This window comes from Manis javanica, chromosome 7 (assembly GCF_040802235.1).
Source record: "Manis javanica isolate MJ-LG chromosome 7, MJ_LKY, whole genome shotgun sequence".
NCBI classification, from domain to species: domain Eukaryota; kingdom Metazoa; phylum Chordata; class Mammalia; order Pholidota; family Manidae; genus Manis; species Manis javanica.
The window spans coordinates 66,810,682-66,827,980 of NC_133162.1; the positions used below are offsets into that span (position 1 = coordinate 66,810,682).

Here is a 17,299-nt window from a genome sequence, read left to right on the forward strand (position 1 = left end):
ATCCGATGCTTTCTCCAGAAAGGGTCGCCACACTTACACAGTGTGGCAGCCACCCAACTGGGAATGCAATTGATGACTTCACCCTCTGGGAAGGGCAAATGCAGACTCTGAATTTGTAGGTCTGGGGTAAGCCCTGAAAATCTGCAATTCAACAAGCCCGGAGATGATGTAGTGCTGCTGTTCATCACAGACCACACTTTGAGTAAAAAGGATGTACGAGATTGTTTATACACATGCATTGGTTCAGGGGAGCCACAGATTGGCAGAAACAGATACCATGCACCACCAACCCCACCCTCCACCACGACCCCAAATTTAGTGCTTTTACTCTCTTACAGGTTTTGAAGTTGAAAATCCAAAATGAGTCTCACAGGTTGAAACCAAAGTGTTGCCACGGCTACTTCCTTATTGGAGGCTCTCGGGAAGAATCCATTTCCTTGTCTTTCCAGCTTCTAGAGGTTGCCCACCCTCGCTGGGTCATGGCCCTGAGTCGCCTCACCTTTTCTCCCTCTGCTTCCATCATCCCATCACCTTCTTCCCTGTCTGACCCCATAGAGACCCTTGTGATTACATTGTGCCTACCCGAATAATCCAGTATAATCTCCCCAAATCAAAATCCTTAACTTCATCACATCCACAAAATCCCTTTTGCCACATAAAGTAACATTTTTCACAGGTCCCAGTTATTACGACCTAGAAACCTTTAGGAGCCATTATTCAGCTCTACCATACTGTGTATTTCCTAAGAAAAAGGACATTTTCTTATTCATATTTCAGTTACCAAAACTAGGAAATTTAACATTTATACAGTTCTATTATGTAATCTACAATCCACATCCAGTTTTCCGAACAACATCCTTTATAGAATTCTTTTTTCTGATCTAGATCCAATCCAGGATCATGTGTTGCATATAGTTCTTAAACCTGTTTAGGCACCTTTGATCTGGAATGGGTCCTCATCTTTTTGTGTGTGTGTGTCATAATCTTGACATTCTCAAGAGTACGGGCCAGTTGCAGACTGTCTCTCAATTTTCTTTTGTTTGATATTTCCTTAATGAGATTCAAGTTTTGCATTTTGGGCAGAAATCCATGGAAATGTATTATGCCCCACTAAAAAGTGCATCACATCAAAGAAACATCTGATATCACTTTGTCCTTTATTACTGATGTTTATGTTAATCAGTTCATTAAGGTTCTGTCAGCCCAGTTTCACCCTTGTAAACTTTCTGTATTTCCTTCTGAAATAAACAATCTATGGGGAGAAACTTTGAAACTATATAAATACTCTATTCCTTGTCAAATATTCACCAAGTTTTAGCAGTGATTCTGGCCTGAATCAGTTATACTATCAAGATTACAAAATGGTTACTTTTTTTAAACTCCCTTATTCTTTACACATTTATTACTTGGCATTCCACTTTAAGAAGAACTTGCCTTCTCTCCTGTTCACTTACTTATCTATTCTTATATGAATTCACTGACCCTTATTTTATTCAAATAGTTAAATTCATGATAGTCATTATTTGTTTTGAAGGTTCAGTTGCTGCAGATTTGGTTAGTAGAAGCCCTCTTCAAGTTGGCTCCTGTGTCCCTAGCCATTTTATTTTTTAGCATTTTCTTCCTTTCTGGGACAACAAAATATTCCAGGCTTATTAGACTTTTCCTGCTCCAACGTTGGAATTAGCCATTTTTTTCAAGGAGTCCTGATTCCTCTTAAGTGGTGAAGATTATTTAAAAGCAAGTTCTGTATACTTAGTGTGCTCATTGCTACTGAGGTGTTGTACATCTAGGTCTTTGTGGTAGAAAAAGCTACAAAAAATTTTTTTCTATATCCATACCTATCCTTCCTAAAACTGAAAAATACCTCAAGAAAATACCAAGACTGGACCCAAGTCTTTATTATTCACTTTATTATTAGCTCTTTTGGACTGGAAATATGTATGCACACTTCAGGAATATGGAGTTGGTCAGGTGCTACAACATTTCATGTCACAACCTCCCACTGTAATAGCTTTTATTAAACACTATGTGCCAAGTTAAGTGCTTTACTTGTATTTATTATCTCTTTTAATACTCACAGTTATGAGGTACATATCTTTGCTATTCTGTTCTACAGATGAGAAAACCGAGGTTCAGAGAGACTGGGTGCCTTGCTCAAGATCACACAGTCGATACATGGAAGAACCAGCCCTGGAACTTGTTTTGTCTGATCCCAGAATCTGTGTTCATACTGCTGCACTACACTGCCACTCCTAATTTACGGTCTAAGTCAGGCTACGTTGCCTCCAGCTCGTGAAATCTGATTAATAGTAAGTTCAGGATCAACAACTCAACCTAAAGCAGTTTCATGCTTAAGCCATAGAGAGCAGAATATTGTGCTAAGTGCTGGCAAAGCTGATCATCCATAGCTGCATCTTCCCTTCCTCTCCTCTCCTCCCCAGGGCTTCTCAGTGGTCCCTTGTGTATAAATAAGTCTATCTTATCTATGTCATAGATGACTTCAGCTTCCAGCCTCACAATAGCACAGCTTGCTGGGTATTCAGAGCCCCTTTGGGGACTTCCTGCCTGCTCACTTATTTCCTCCTTGCTCAAGGGTGGAAATGTGTGCATGGAGACCTTAGACACCCTTAACTACCAACATATAAAGCTCCTCTTAGCCCTGATGACCTGCTGGACCTATTGTCTGACCTCAAACAGCTGAAAAGCTTTTTAAAAGACTATTTGAATGTAAGTGCTATTGGCAAGTATGTATTTATTGAAGCTTTTGGGAAGAATAGGATCCAGAAGCATCTTATATTTATCCTGAAATGAATCTGAATTGGTTAGAATGTATCTATTTTTAAAATCAGATTAGATGTATGAAACAGTGTGACTTTGTTTTGGTATTTCCCAGCCTACAGGGATGGAAACTGACTATCTGAAGAGGTGCTTTGGAAATTGCCTGGCCCAGGCGCTGGCAGATGTGGCGAAGGTTCGGCCCAGCGACCCCATTGAGTACCTGGCCCACTGGCTTTATCATTACAGGAAGAGCACTAAAGCAAAAGAAGAGGTGTGTATGTGCACTGGGTTGGCATGGGGAGGGCTTTCCGGCTTTCCCAGAGTCATTTGAAATCCAAGGCAGGACTCTGGAGCTAGCCTGGGGAGTTTCTCAGTTATCCAACTGTGAGATGGCTTAGGCCCAGATGTCCCTGAAGTGTGGGGAGTCAAGGGTCTGAAGAAGGAATCCAACCCAGAGAGCTGTGGATTGGTGGGTTTGAGAGGCACTAGCAGGTAAAAGCTACAAGGGCAGATTCAGAAGGGTCCAGGGCCTGCAGCCTATCCCAGTGAGGGAGGGTGCATTTGAACTTGCTTCCCAGGGGCTGACCTGATTCATCTGAGCCCCATTGCCCCAGAATAGACAAGAGAAGATCCAGCTGAAGGATGATAATAGCCTCAAAAAAACCGAAATGACAGAAGTGCTGAAGCAAGGAGAGAGTTAGATTCAACAGAAGCGTGAAAAGTATCACAAGGTGGGGAGGAAGAATTCAGCATTGGGCACATACATCCCAGTGATCCATACCAGGAAATCCACAAGTCAGCTCAGCCACGAGGCAAAGTGCATGGAGGTTCCCAAAAGCAGACTTTTCCTACCATATTCACATATAACACCAATCTTATTGACAATCCTTGCCAATGAAATCCGTGTCAATGAAAAAAATGTTTAGATTTCAGACATAGCTTAGGTGTTACTCATTTTAAAAAATTAGATTTAAAAAAAATCTAATACATCACTTAGAACTAATGTATTTCATTCAAGATCCTTTGAGCCTTTTTCAAAAAATGATTCAATATTTTTCAGAAATCAAATATGGTTATTACTATATACTTCAGGTATATTAGTTTATTATATACTAATTACTTATGTATTTTATTTTTTATGTTATTTGTTTAGGTATCAAGTCACAAGTCCCTCCTCTGTGATGCTGTAATAGTGGTCATAAATTATTAACTTAGAGTAATTGGAAACAACTTTTTATTCATTAGTCTGACAAGCATATCTTTTATCTCCCACAATTTTTGCCCCAATCTTCTGAAAAATGCTGTTTCACTTTTGCACCTTCTACAGAGTATATGACGCCTGGATAAGGAATTGACTTATTGGGCTAGACATCTGATATTTTTTTTTTTTTTTTTTTTTTTTTGAGAGGGCATCTCTCATATTTATTGATCAAATGGTTGTTAACAACAATAAAATTCAGTATAGGGGGGTCAATGCTCAATGTACAATCATTAATCCATCTCAAGCCTAATTCTCGTCAGTCTCCAATCTTCTGAAGCATAACGAACAAGTTCTTACATGGTGAACGAATTCTTACAGAGTGAATAAATTCTTACATGGTGAACAGTACAAGGGCAGTCATCACAGAAACTTTCGGTTTTGATCATGCAATATGACCTATAAACCATCAGGTCAAATATGAATATTCATTTGATTTTTGTACTTGATTTATATGTTGATCCCACATTTCTCCTATTATTATTATTATTTTTATTTTTAATAAAATGCTGAAGTGGTAGGTAGATGCAAGATAAAGGTAGAAAACATAGTTTAGTGCTGTAAGAAGGCAAATGTAGATGATCAGATGATCAGGTGTGTGCCTATGGACTAAGTATTAATCCAGGCTAGACAAGGGCAGCAAGACATCCACGGATGCAGAAGATTTCTCTCAAAGCAGGGGGGGTGAGGTTCTGAGCCTCACCTCTGTTGACCCCCAAATTCTCACCTGATGGCCCCCCTGCGACTGTGCCTGTCTTAGGTTGTTCCTCCCTTGAGGAATCTTACCCGTCTCTGGCTAACCAGTCATCTTCCGGGGCCATACAGGGAAATGTAAAGTTGGTAAGTGAGAGAGAAGCCATATTGTTTGCAAAGGTTAGCTTTTTACTTCTTTGCAGATTTATGCCCTGTGGCTTCTATGCCCAGCACTTGTCTCGAGGTATCTTTACCACCTGGAGGAATTATGATACTCGGTAAATTCGATATGAGGCACGAATTCTATTTAAAGTTTGTAATTAGGAAGGAAGAAGAAAAGCTATAGATGTAGCATATGAAGGAAACTTGGGAGGATTGATTATTTCTTTGACATATCTTCTTGTATAGTACCTTAAGTATGTATAGGTTTTAAACTACTAACTAATTTGCACACACATATTGACATAATAGGAATACGGTGACATAAACAAAGCAAATCTATAATTACCAGCCATCTCCAGTGAAGCCAAGAAAACCATTTAGGCACCCGAGGCATTTGTGAAAATTTATCTATGATATGATGGATATTTTCCAACTGTACTTGAACCATCAGACAAATTAAAGCAGCCCATTTCTGGGATCTGTTCACATCCCATATGTTCTTTTAACCATAGATAGTCTATAGTCATGAGATTTTGGGGTGCTACAACTTGCACCCCTCCCAACTCCTGGTTGAGTTCCAACAGTACAGATCCAGTCAAATTCGTTGTCTCACTGTATGCACATGCCAGCCTAGACATCTCCCTCCTCCTTCTTATGGCAAGTCCAGGAGACGGTGGGCTGGATGCAGCCACAACCGCAGCATCGTCCGGATCCCTGTGGAGGCTTTTTGATGATCATCCCCCGGCACGAGTCCTCCAGAGAGTGCTGATGCCGGAAGCTCCTCCTCATATCGTATCTTAGTTCATTTTCTGGGTATCCAAGCTAGGCCTTGATCTTCTGCGTAGAGACAAACAGACCCTTTGCCCACACTTTGACATGCCCTCTATACCACTGTGCAGAACTCATTGGAGGTCAGCACACAGTAACTGCTTTTTTTTTTTTTTTTTTTAATTAAGAGAAAGGAATATTATCAGAAAAGAGTACCTCCATAGCTGATCATCTGACACCCTTTAAGTGATCAACATTAAGGATATTTAAAGCATGCGTTGATCTTTGATTTACCAATAGTTTTATCCTGTTAAGGAGTAATCCCCCTTTTCTTTCTTTCTTTCTTTTTTTTTTTTTTTTTTAAATTTTTAATCTACACTTACCTGAAGAATACTATGTTTACTATGCTCTCCCCTATATCAGGTCCCCCCTAACAACCACATTACGGTTACTGTCCATCAGCTTAGCAAAATGTTGTAGAGTCACTACTTGTCCTCTCTGTGTTGTGCAGCCCACCCTCCCCTTTCTCCCTCCCCCCCATGCATGCTAATCTTAATACCCCCCTTCTTCTTCCCCCCCCTTATCCCTCCCTGCCCACCCATCCTCCCCAGTTCCTTTCCCTTTGGTACCTGTTAGTCCATTTTTGGGTTCTGTAATTCTGCTGCTGTTTTGTTCCTTCAGTTTTTCCTTTGTTCCTATACTCCTCAGATGAGTGAAATCATTTGGTATTTCTCTTTCTCCGCTTGGCTTATTTCACTGAGCATAATACTCTCCAGCTCCATCCATGTTGCTGCAAATGGTTGGATTTTTCCACTTCTTATGGCTGAGTAGTATTCCATTGTGTATATGTACCACATCTTCTTTATCCATTCATCTACAGATGGACATTTAGGTTGCTTCCAATTCTTGGCTATTGTAAATAGTGCTGCGATAAACATAGGAGTGCATCTGTCTTTCTCAAACTTGATTGCTGCGTTCTTAGGGTAAATTCCTAGGAGTGGAATTCCTGGGTCAAATGGTAGGTCTGTTTTGAGCATTTTGATGCACCTCCATACTGCTTTCCACAATGGTTGAACTAATTTACATTCCCACCAGCAGTGTAGGAGGGTTCCCCTTTCTCCACAGCCTCGCCAACATTTGTTGTTGTTTGTCTTTTGGATGGCAGCTATCCTTACTGGTGTGAGGTGATACCTCATTGTAGTTTTAATTTGCATTTCTCTGATAATTAGCGATGTGGAGCATCTTTTCATGTGTCTCTTGGCCATCTGTATTTCTTTTTTGGAGAACTTTCTGTTCAGTTCCTCTGCCCATTTTTTAATTGGGTTATTTGTTTTTTGTTTGTTGAGGCGTGTGAGCTCTTTATATATTCTGGACGTCAAGCCTTTATCAGATCTGTCATTTTCAAATATATTCTCCCATACTGTAGGGTTCCTTTTTGTTCTATTGATGGTGTCTTTCGCTGTACAGAAGCTTTTCAGCTTAATGTAGTCCCACTTGCTCATTTTTGCTGTTGTTTTCCTTGCCCGGGGAGATATGTTCAAGAAGAGATCACTCATGTTTATGTCTAAGAGGTTTTTGCCTATGTTTTTTTCCAAGAGTTTAATGGTTTCGTGACTTACATTCAGGTCTTTGATCCATTTTGAGTTTACCTTTGTATATGGGGTTAGACAATGGTCCAGTTTCATTCTCCTACATGTAGCTGTCCAGTTTTGCCAGCACCATCTGTTGAAGAGACTGTCATTTTGCCATTGTATGTCCATGGCTCCTTTATCAAATATTAATTGACCATATATGTTTGGGTTAATTTCTGGGGTCTCTAATCTGTTCCACTGGTCTGTGGCTCTGTTCTTGTGCCAGTACCAAATTGTCTTGATTACTATGGCTTTGTAGTAGAGCTTGAAGTTGGGGAGTGAGATCCCCCCTACTTTATTCTTCTTTTTCAGGATTGCTTTGGCTATTCGGGGTCTTTGGTGTTTCCATATGAATTTTTGAATTATTTGTTCCAATTCATTGAAGAATGTTGCTGGTAATTTGAGAGGGATTGCATCAAATTTGTATATTGCTTTTGGCAGGATGGCCATTTTGACGATATTAATTCTTCCTAGCCATGAGCATGGGATGAGTTTCCATTTATTAGTGTCCCCTTTAATTTCTCTTAAGAGTGACTTGTAGTTTTCAGAGTATAAGTCTTTCACTTCCTTGGTTAGGTTTATTCCTAGGTATTTTATTCTTTTTGATGCAATGGTGAATGGAATTGTTTTCCTGATTTCTCTTTCTATTGATTCGTTGTTAGTGTATAGGAAAGCTACAGATTTCTGTGTGTTGATTTTGTATCCTGCAACTTTGCTGTATTCCGATATCAGTTCTAGTAGTTTTGGAGTGGAGTCTTTAGGGTTTTTTATGTACAGTATCATATCATCTGCAAATAGTGACAGTTTAACTTCTTCTTTACCAATCTGGATTCCTTGTATTTCTTTGTTTTGTCTGATTGCCGTGGCTAGGACCTCCAGTACTATGTTAAATAACAGTGGGGAGAGTGGGCATCCCTGTCTGGTTCCCGATCTCAGTGGAAATGCTTTCAGCTTCTCGCTGTTCAGTATAATGCTGGCTGTGGGTTTATCATATATGGCCTTTATTATGTTGAGGTACTTGCCCTCTATTCCCATTTTGCTGAGAGTTTTTATCATGAATGGATGTTGAATTTTGTCAAATGCTTTTTCAGCATCTATGGAGATGATCATGTGGTTTTTGTCTTTCTTTTTGTTGATGTGGTGGATGATGTTGATGGATTTTCGAATGTTGTACCATCCTTGCATCCCTGGGATGAACCCCACTTGGTCATGGTGTATGATCCTTTTGATATACTGTTGAATTCTGTTTGCTAATATTTTATTGAGTATTTTTGCATCTACGTTCATCAGGGATATTGGTCTGTAATTTTCTTTTTTGGTGGGGTCTTTGCCTGGTTTTGGTATTAGGGTGATGTTGGCTTCATAGAATGAGTTTGGGAGTATTCCCTCTTCTTCTATTTTGTGGAACACTTTAAGGAGAATGGGTATTATGTCTTCTCTGTGTGTCTGATAAAATTCCGAGGTAAATCCGTCCGGCCCCGGGGTTTTGTTCTTGGGTAGTTTTTTGATTACTGTTTCAATTTCTTTGCTTGTAATTGGTTTGTTTAACTTTTGTGTTTCTTCCTTGGTCAGTCTTGGGAGGTTGTATTTTTCTAGGAAGTTGTCCATTTCTTCTAGGTTTTCCAGCTTGTTGGCATATAGGTTTTCATAGTAGTCTTTAATAATTCTTTGTATTTCTGTGGAGTCTGTCGTGATTTTTCCATTCTCATTTCTGATTATGTTGATTTGTGTTGACTCTCTTTTTCTCTTAATAAGTTGGGCTAGAGGCTTATCTATTTTGTTTATTTTCTCAAAGAACCAGCTCTTGGTTTCGTTGATTTTTGCTATTGTTTTATTCTTCTCAATTTTGTTTATTTCTTCTCTGATCTTTATTATGTCCCTCCTTCTGCTGACTTTAGGCCTCATTTGTTCTTCTTTTTCCAGTTTTAATAATTGTGATGTTAGACTATTCATTTGGGATTGTTCTTCCTTCTTCAAGTGTGCCTGGATTGCTATATACTTTCCTCTTAAGACTGCTTTCGCTGCATCCCACAGAAGTTGGGGCTTAGTGTTGTTGTTGTCATTTGTTTCTATATATTCCTTGATCTCTATTTTGATTTGTTCATTGATCCATTGATTATTTAGTAGCATGTTGTTAAGCCTCCATGTGTTTGTGAGCCTTTTTGTTTTGTTTGTAGAATTTATTTCTACTTTCATACCTTTGTGGTCTGAAAAATTGGTTGGTAGAATTTCAATATTGTGGAATTTACTGAGGCTCTTTTTGTGAGCTAGTATGTGGTCTATTCTGGAGAATGTTCCATGTGCACTTGAGAAGAATGTATATCCTGTTGCTTTTGGATGTAAAGTTCTATAGATGTCTATTAGGTCCATCTGTTCTAGTGTGTTGTTCAGTGCCTGTGTGTCTTTACTTATTTTCTGCCCGGTGGATCTATCCTTTGGGGTGAGTGGTGTGTTGAAGTCTCCTACAATGAATGCATTGCAGTCTATTTCCCTCTTTAGTTCTGTTAGTATTTGCTTCACATATGCTGGTGCTCCTGTATTGGGTGCATATATATTTAGAATGGTTATATCCTCTTGTTGGACTAAGCCCTTTATCATTATGTAGTGGCCTTCTTTATCTCTTGTTACTTTCTTTGTTTTGAAGTCTATTTTGTCTGATATTAGTACTGCAACCCCTGCTTTCTTCTCACTGTTGTTTGCCTGAAATATGTTTTTCCATCCCTTGACTTTTAGTCTATGCTTATCTTTGGGTTTAAGGTGAGTTTCTTGTAAGCAGCATATAGATGGGTCTTGCTTTTTTATCCATTCTATTACTCTATGTCTTTTGATTGGTGCATTAAGTCCATTTACATTTAGGGTGACTATTGAAAGATATGTACTTATTGCCATTGCAGGCTTTAGATTCGTGGTTACCAAAGGTTCAAGGTTAGCTTCTTTAGTATCTTACTGCCTAACTTAGCTCGCTTATTGAGCTGTTGTATACACTGTCTGGAGAGTCTTTTCTTCTCTCCCTTCTTATTCCTCCTCCTCCCTTCTTCATATGTTGTGTGTTTTGTTCTGTGCTCTTTTTAGGGGTGCTCCCATCTAGAGCAGTCCCTGTAGGATGCCCTGTAGAGGTGGTTTGTGGGAAGCAAATTCCCTCAGCTTTTGCTTATCTGGGAATTGTTTGATCCCACCATCATATTTAAATGATAGTCGTGCTGGATACAGTATCCTTGGTTCAAGGCCCTTCTGTTTCATTGCATTAAGTATATCATGCCATTCTCTTCTGGCCTGTAGGGTTTCTGTTGAGAAGTCTGATGTTAGCCTGATTGGTTTTCCTTTATAGGTGACCTTTTTCTCTCTAGCTGCCTTTAAAACTCTTTCCTTGTCCTTGATCCTTGCCATTTTAATTATTATGTGTCTTGGTGTTGTCCTCCTTGGATCCTTTCTGTTGGGGGTTCTGTATAATTCCATGGTCTGTTCGATTATTTCCTCCCCCAGTTTGGGGAAGTTTTCAGCAATTATTTCTTCAAAGACACTTTCTATCCCTTTTCCTCTTTCTTCCTCTTCTGGTATCCCTATAATACGAATGTTTTTCCTTTTGTATTGGTCACATATTTCTCTTAGTGTTGTTTCATTCCTGGAGATCCTTTTATCTCTCTCTATGTCAGCTTCTATACGTTCCTGTTCTCTGGCTTCTATTCCTTCAATGGCCTCTTGCATCTTATCCATTCTGCTTATAAATCCTTCCAGGGATTGTTTCACTTCTGTGATCTCTTTCCTGACATCTGTGATCTCCTTCCGGACTTCATCCCACTGCTCTTGCATTTTTCTCTGCATCTCATCCCACTGCTCTTGCATTTTTCTCTGCATCTCATCCCATTGCTCTTGCATTTTTTTCTGCATCTCTGTCAGCATGTTCATGATTTTTATTTTGAATTCTTTTTCAGGAGGACTAGTTAGGTCTGTCTCCTTCTCAGGTGTTGTCTCTGTGATCTTTGTCTGCCTGTAGTTTTGCCTTTTCATGGTGATAGAGATAGTCTGCAGAGCTGGTACAAGTGACCGCTGGAAGAGCTTCCCTTCTTGTTGGTTTGTAGCCTTTTCCTGGGAGAATAGCGACCTCTAGTGGCTTGTGCTGGGCAGCTGTGCGCAGACAGGGCTTCTGCTTCCTGCCCAGTTGCTTTGGGGTTTATCTCCACTGTTGCTGTGGGCTTGGCCTGGCTGGGGCTGTTCCTCCAAAATGGTGGAGCCCCGTTAGAGGGGGAGCAGCCAGGAGACTATTTATCTCCGTAAGGGGCCTCTGTGCTCCCTGCTGCCCAGGGGGTTAGAGTGCCCAGAGATCCCCAGATTCCCTGCTTCTGGTCTAAGTGACCTGTCCTGCCCCTTTAAGATTTCCAAAAAGCACTCTCCAAACCAAAACAACAACAGCAACAATGAGAGAGGGAACAGAAAGGAAAAAAAAAAGAGAAAACACGCGATTTTTTTTTTTTTTCCCTCAGGTGCCGGTCCCAGGCACCCGCGCACTGGTCCTGCTGCCCTGTCTCCCTAGCACCAGGGTCCCTGTCCTTTCAAGGCTTCCAAAAAGCACCCACCCACCGGTCCCGCAGGGAAGGAACGCTCAATATTCTTGGTCCTCAGGCACTGGTCCCACGCACCCGCTCACCAGTCCTGCCGCCCTGCCTCCCTAGCACCGGGGTCCCTGTCCCTTCAAGGCTTCCAAAAAGCACTTGGCAAAAAGAGAGAAAAAAAAAGGGGAAAAACGCGCGATTTCTTCCGTCCTCAGGTGCTGGTCTCAGGCACCCACCCACCGGTCCCACAGGGAAAAATGCGGGATATTCTTTGTCCTCAGGTGCCGGTCCCAGGCACCCGCTCACCAGTCCCGCCGCCCTGCCTCCCTAGCACCGGGGTCCCTGTCCCTTTTAGGCTTCCAAAAAGCACTCGCAGAAAAGAGAAAAAAAAAAGGGGAAAAACGCGCGATTTCCTCTGTCCTCAAGTGCCGGTCTCAGGCACCCGCCCACCGGTCCCGCAGGGAAAAACGGGGGATATTCTTTGTCCTCAGGCGCCGGTCCCAGCCACCCGATCACCAGTCCCGCCACCGTGCCTCCCTAGCACTGGGGTCCCCGTCCCTTCAAGGCTTCCAAAAAGCGCTTGCCAAAAAGAGAAAAAAAAAAAAAAGGGGAAAAACGCGCGACCTCCTCCGTCCTCAGGCACTGGTCTCAGGCACCCGCCCCCAGGTCTCGCAGGGAGAAACGCGGGATATTCTTTGTCCTCCGGCGCCGTTCCCAGGCACCTCCTCACCGGTCCCGCCACCCTGCCTCCCCAGCAACGGGGGCCCGTCCCTCTAAGGCTTCCAAAAAGCGCTCTCCAAAAAAAAAAAACTGCTCCAGTTTCTCTCCACCCGCCGGGAGCCGGGGGGAGGGGCGCTCGGGTCCCGCCGGGCTGGGGCTTGTATCTTACCCCCTTCACAAGGCACTGGGTTCTTGCAGGTGTGGATGTGGTCTGGATGTTGTCCCGTGTCCTGTGGTCTCTATTTTAGGAAGATTTTTCTTTGTTATATTTTCATAGCTCTATGTGTTTTTGGGAGGAGATTTCCACTGCTCTACTCACGCCGCCATCTTGGCTCCCTCCATCTCTGATATTTTTTTAACTGTCACTGTATCCGATGCATTACAATCTTCAATGCAGTCTTGTACAGTTCACTAACTTTTGCTAGTTTCCAAACCCAACTTTGATAAACACATGAAAATATTATGCTTGTGGACATTTATACTGATTTGCTCAGCTTTCCTCACAATTAATAGGTTTATTTTTTAAGTCTGAAGGTTTTATAAATAAATTAAATCAGAAAATAGTTTCATACTATTGGTTGACAATAGTGTAAAACAACTCTCCCTCAGGAATAATCCATTCTTTGAATAATTGTTGGGAGATAATACAGGTGAGGTCATTAAGCAAAAGTTGTCATCACCTTGCTGCCTATTCTACTCCTTTTCTAATACCATGCTTCACTGTTAATAGAATATAGCAATGTAAGGCAGGAAAATACTCCCAAAACTCCATGCTGGTTTTATGGTGACTTTATTAAAGAAAAGTTTGTACACATCATTATTTTGAATTGTCCCTTTGTGTTGCACTCAGGCAGTTTTATGCTCTATAGCAATATTCCTTAGCAAGATTTAAATGAGTGAAAGGTATGCTATTCTTTTGCCAAGTGGAGACAAAGGCAATTGTTAGGGAATATGGGAAATAAGAGCCAGCATGGTGCCTGGACTACATGCAAGTTCTCTGTTTTAGGGAAGAGTTCATATGCAAGCTGTGATTATTGGAAACTGATTCCTTTTGTTAAAAGGAAATAGAACCCAACAGTAATCTGAAACACAGCTGAAGGTATTGTTTACCCAGCAAGGGAGAGCCACATCATTCAAGTGCAAGTTACTTTCCTAGTACAAAACTGAAAGAGCTAAACAAAGGGCAAAGAGGTGGAGATGCATCTGTTGCTCAAGGTGAATCACAAACTGTTCGTTTCTATTGGTTACCTTCAGATTTTGTGTCACTAGTGCTGTAAAATCTGATCTCAAATAGGCCCAGGATGGCTTGCATAAGGTTTTAACAAGCCTGCTGATTTAGCTGATGGGCTTTTATGCACATGTTCAAAGCTTTGCAAAATTTTCCTTAATATCTCAAAACCATCATTACTTGCATATTCCTTAAAAAGTCTTTGAGAATCCCAGATCGAATACTACTGATCCACTGGGCATGTCAAAAGAGTAGAAACAGTGCACTATGTGTGGTAGAGATCATATCCAATTAAAAGAAGAAATTCACAGAGAGGCAGCATTTGAATCAGACCTAGAAGAAAGGTGGCAAAAGTTGACCTTCTATTGGTTTCTCTACATTAAGCAGAGGCAGCTTTGAAGAAGTAAATCATAATTCAGTTTCTAAGTCTGAGGTGTTGCTTTGTTTAAAGATCTGAGTGAGCAAATGTTTTAGAAATACATTTTTTATGGAATCAGTACCTAGATTTGCTGCATACACTCAAAACACTTTGAAGTCAGAAGGATCTTAGAGATCATGTGGGCAAGTACTTCAAAGACCCCTCTGCAGCACCCCCACAGGATCTGCTGTGGCGTGGACAGTGGGAGAAGACGGGAGTTGAGGCGGCCAGTACAACATAAGGTCCAAGGACTCCTACCTCATCAGGGACTTCAGTCATGTCAGTGCTAGACTGATGTTGTCTTGTAGGTCACTGAGACTATGTTCATATTTCAATCGTTTTTCCTCTATGCTTCAGTTTGGATAATTTCTATTGATCTGTCTTCAAGTTTACTGACCCTTTCTCCTGCAGTGTCCAATATCCTGCTTAGGGATTCAGCGAGTTTTTCATTTCGGATATTGTACTTATAAATTCTAGAAATTCCATCTGGTTCCTTTGTGTAATTTCCATTTCCGCTATAGATATGCCCTATCTCTTCACTCACCACATCCATTTTTCTCCTTCAGTTTTTTGAAAATACTTGTAATCACTGTTTTAAGTCCTTGTCTGTCAATTCCAACTTCTTTGTCTCTTTGAAGTCTCTTCTGTTAAATACTAACTTTAGATTATGGTTCACGTTGTCCTACTTTTTCATATGTCTAGTAATTGTTTGTATACTGAACATTGTAGATGATACTTTGCAGGGAGTTTAGATTGTGTAATTTTCCTTCAAATGTTATTGCTTTATTTCCTGGCAGGTAGTTAAATTATTGGTGAGTCATTTGGATCCTATCAGATTTGTTTTATGCTTCACTGGAGCACATCTGTTTCAGTATTATTCTTAGTCTTGGGCATGAAAATGGCAATATTGTGTTCTTGCCATACCAAGTGTGTTTTGGTCTCTGCTAATGACTTTTTTGGTTTTTTGTTTTCTATTTAGCCACTGGTATCTGTAGCTAGTTCCACAAAAGAGGTCATATTCACGCAGGAAAACATAAACCCCCTTGAGACGGAGGCCTTCAAGCAGGAGTCCCTGCCAGGTTATTCCAGGATGATTCCAGGAATGCCTCAGCAGATTCCTTCTTCGGAGTCATCTGGCCAGACTTACTGAACGTCAGAACTACACAAGAAAGAAAGTACCAGGCTTTTCAACATGACATTGCTCCCAGAATGCATCCTGGCTCCAAATCTTCCTCTCAGGTTTATCAGAAGGCAAGCAATTCTAATGATGATTCTCTCAAAGCCGCAAGCTAAGACAATGGCCAGCTAGAAGAACTCTCACTTGAAGATGATAATTGTGTGGATAAAACCAAAAATTTGAAGGACTATGGAGAGAGATGTCTGTAGGGACTTACAGCTTAAGTCCTGTTGTGATAGCCATAAAAATGTAAAAAAAAAAAAACCTTAATCATGTAAAATTTGAACTACTCATAGGATGAAATAAACTCATAATAAGGATTTAAATGAGTAACCAAACTGATGAGACTTTTTCTTCTTGTTTTATCATTTTTTGAAGACTAGACATTCACCTCATATGTTCATGACTTAACTTCAGTTGGACTTTTCAGCCAGGCCCCTCAGAGTGTTTACACGTGGCCAAGAGTGTACCTGTGTCACTGACAAGAGGTATTTTGAAACAGCTCTTATGATAATTAAATGCAAAGGTTTTTTTCCTGATTATTTTCTATCTATATTCACCTCTAAACTGATGATTTCAGATTTACATCTTTGATCAAGATTTCCATGACTGCCTGCTTAATATGTCTACTTGGATGACCAAGGGACATCTCAAACTCATCGTATCCAAATGGAATCCCTGATGCTCTCCCTGAACCAATTTCTCTTCATTCTTCTGTTTGTTCAGGTCAAACTCTTGGTGTCATCGTTGACTCCATTCTTTATTGGTAACCCCACATCTGGTCTGTTAGCTTTCCATTTGAAATAAACCCAGAATTCAACCACTTGAATGCCCAGCCACAGTCATCTTTTGCCTAGATTATTACAGTAGCCTGTTAACTGGTCTCCCTTCTGCCTTTGGCCTTTTCTAACCTCAACATTAAGAAGCCAGGATGATATTGGTAAATATAATATAAGTCACATCATGTCTAATGAGTGGCTTTCTGTCTCAGTCACAGAAATATTCAAGGCTTTTAGTGTGAGCTACTGGACTCTTAAAAGTCTGATTCCCCATTTTACTCTCCATACTGTTCTCTTCACTCCAGCCACACTGACACCTTGTTGCTCTTCAAACACTCCAGGCATGGTCCCACCTCAGAACTTTGCTTTCTCTTCTCTCACATAGAATGCTCCCATCTCCCCACACTCCTCCCCTACAATCCTACCTCAGTTTCTGAAGAGAGCAGGCTCCCTGTGGGACTTGTGGCCACTGTCCAGGGGTTAGTGTTCTCTCCAGCGTATCAGGATCTAGAGACATTTTCAGTCCATCCATGCTGTAGAAAGGCCCAAGAACTTGGAATCCCTTCTTTCTAATGATGCTCCAGCTGAAATTGTGTAACATAATGAACACCATGTTTTCTTTAAAATTGTAAAATTGGATATGTGATATAAAAAGGACATGGAAACCTAACTGTGGTAATATCAATGAAAACGTGGGCTGTTTTAAAGTACAACTAAAAATCATTTAATACTGTGCTCTCCTCTCCCATTTTTCCAAATGATCCTTATGCAAGGTAATTTGGCTGGTGCATAGTATTAATGCATTCAGCCATACCGAGTAAATTCTTGTGTGGAACAAAAACCAGGCAAGTCAATGAGAATTTGAGGTAGCTAGCATAGAGGAGGAGCAGGGAAACTTCATTTTCAAAGAGCCATTGAGTGACGGGGGGAAAAAATCAACTGAGGACCATCAAAAGAAAATCATCTTAATTTTGTGTTCTGATATTTAGCAAAAATGAGAGAGTATGCCTAAATCTTTTGCAATAGTGATTGATAACAGAGGTAAATAGAGCCAACTGAGGGCTCCTTCAGGCAACCCCTCCCATCCCTAGGGAAAACCCCTGAATGATGACCTGCAGTCACTAACACTCTTGTCCA

The 17,299-nt window shown here is 40.8% G+C and overlaps 1 protein-coding gene across 1 annotated transcript; it reads left to right on the forward strand.

The window, feature by feature from the left end:
- The first annotated feature begins 2,576 nt into the window (after positions 1-2,576).
- Positions 2,577-16,945, forward strand: DYDC2 (DPY30 domain containing 2). The gene is given in 7 exon segments (XM_073241086.1): positions 2,577-2,727; positions 2,894-3,049; positions 3,393-3,548; positions 11,389-11,397; positions 15,186-15,348; positions 15,351-15,871; positions 15,964-16,945. Coding segments are annotated over 5 exon segments (624 nt in total). The 5' UTR covers positions 2,577-2,727; positions 2,894-2,902; the 3' UTR covers positions 15,500-15,871; positions 15,964-16,945.
- Positions 16,946-17,299: the final 354 nt, after the last annotated feature.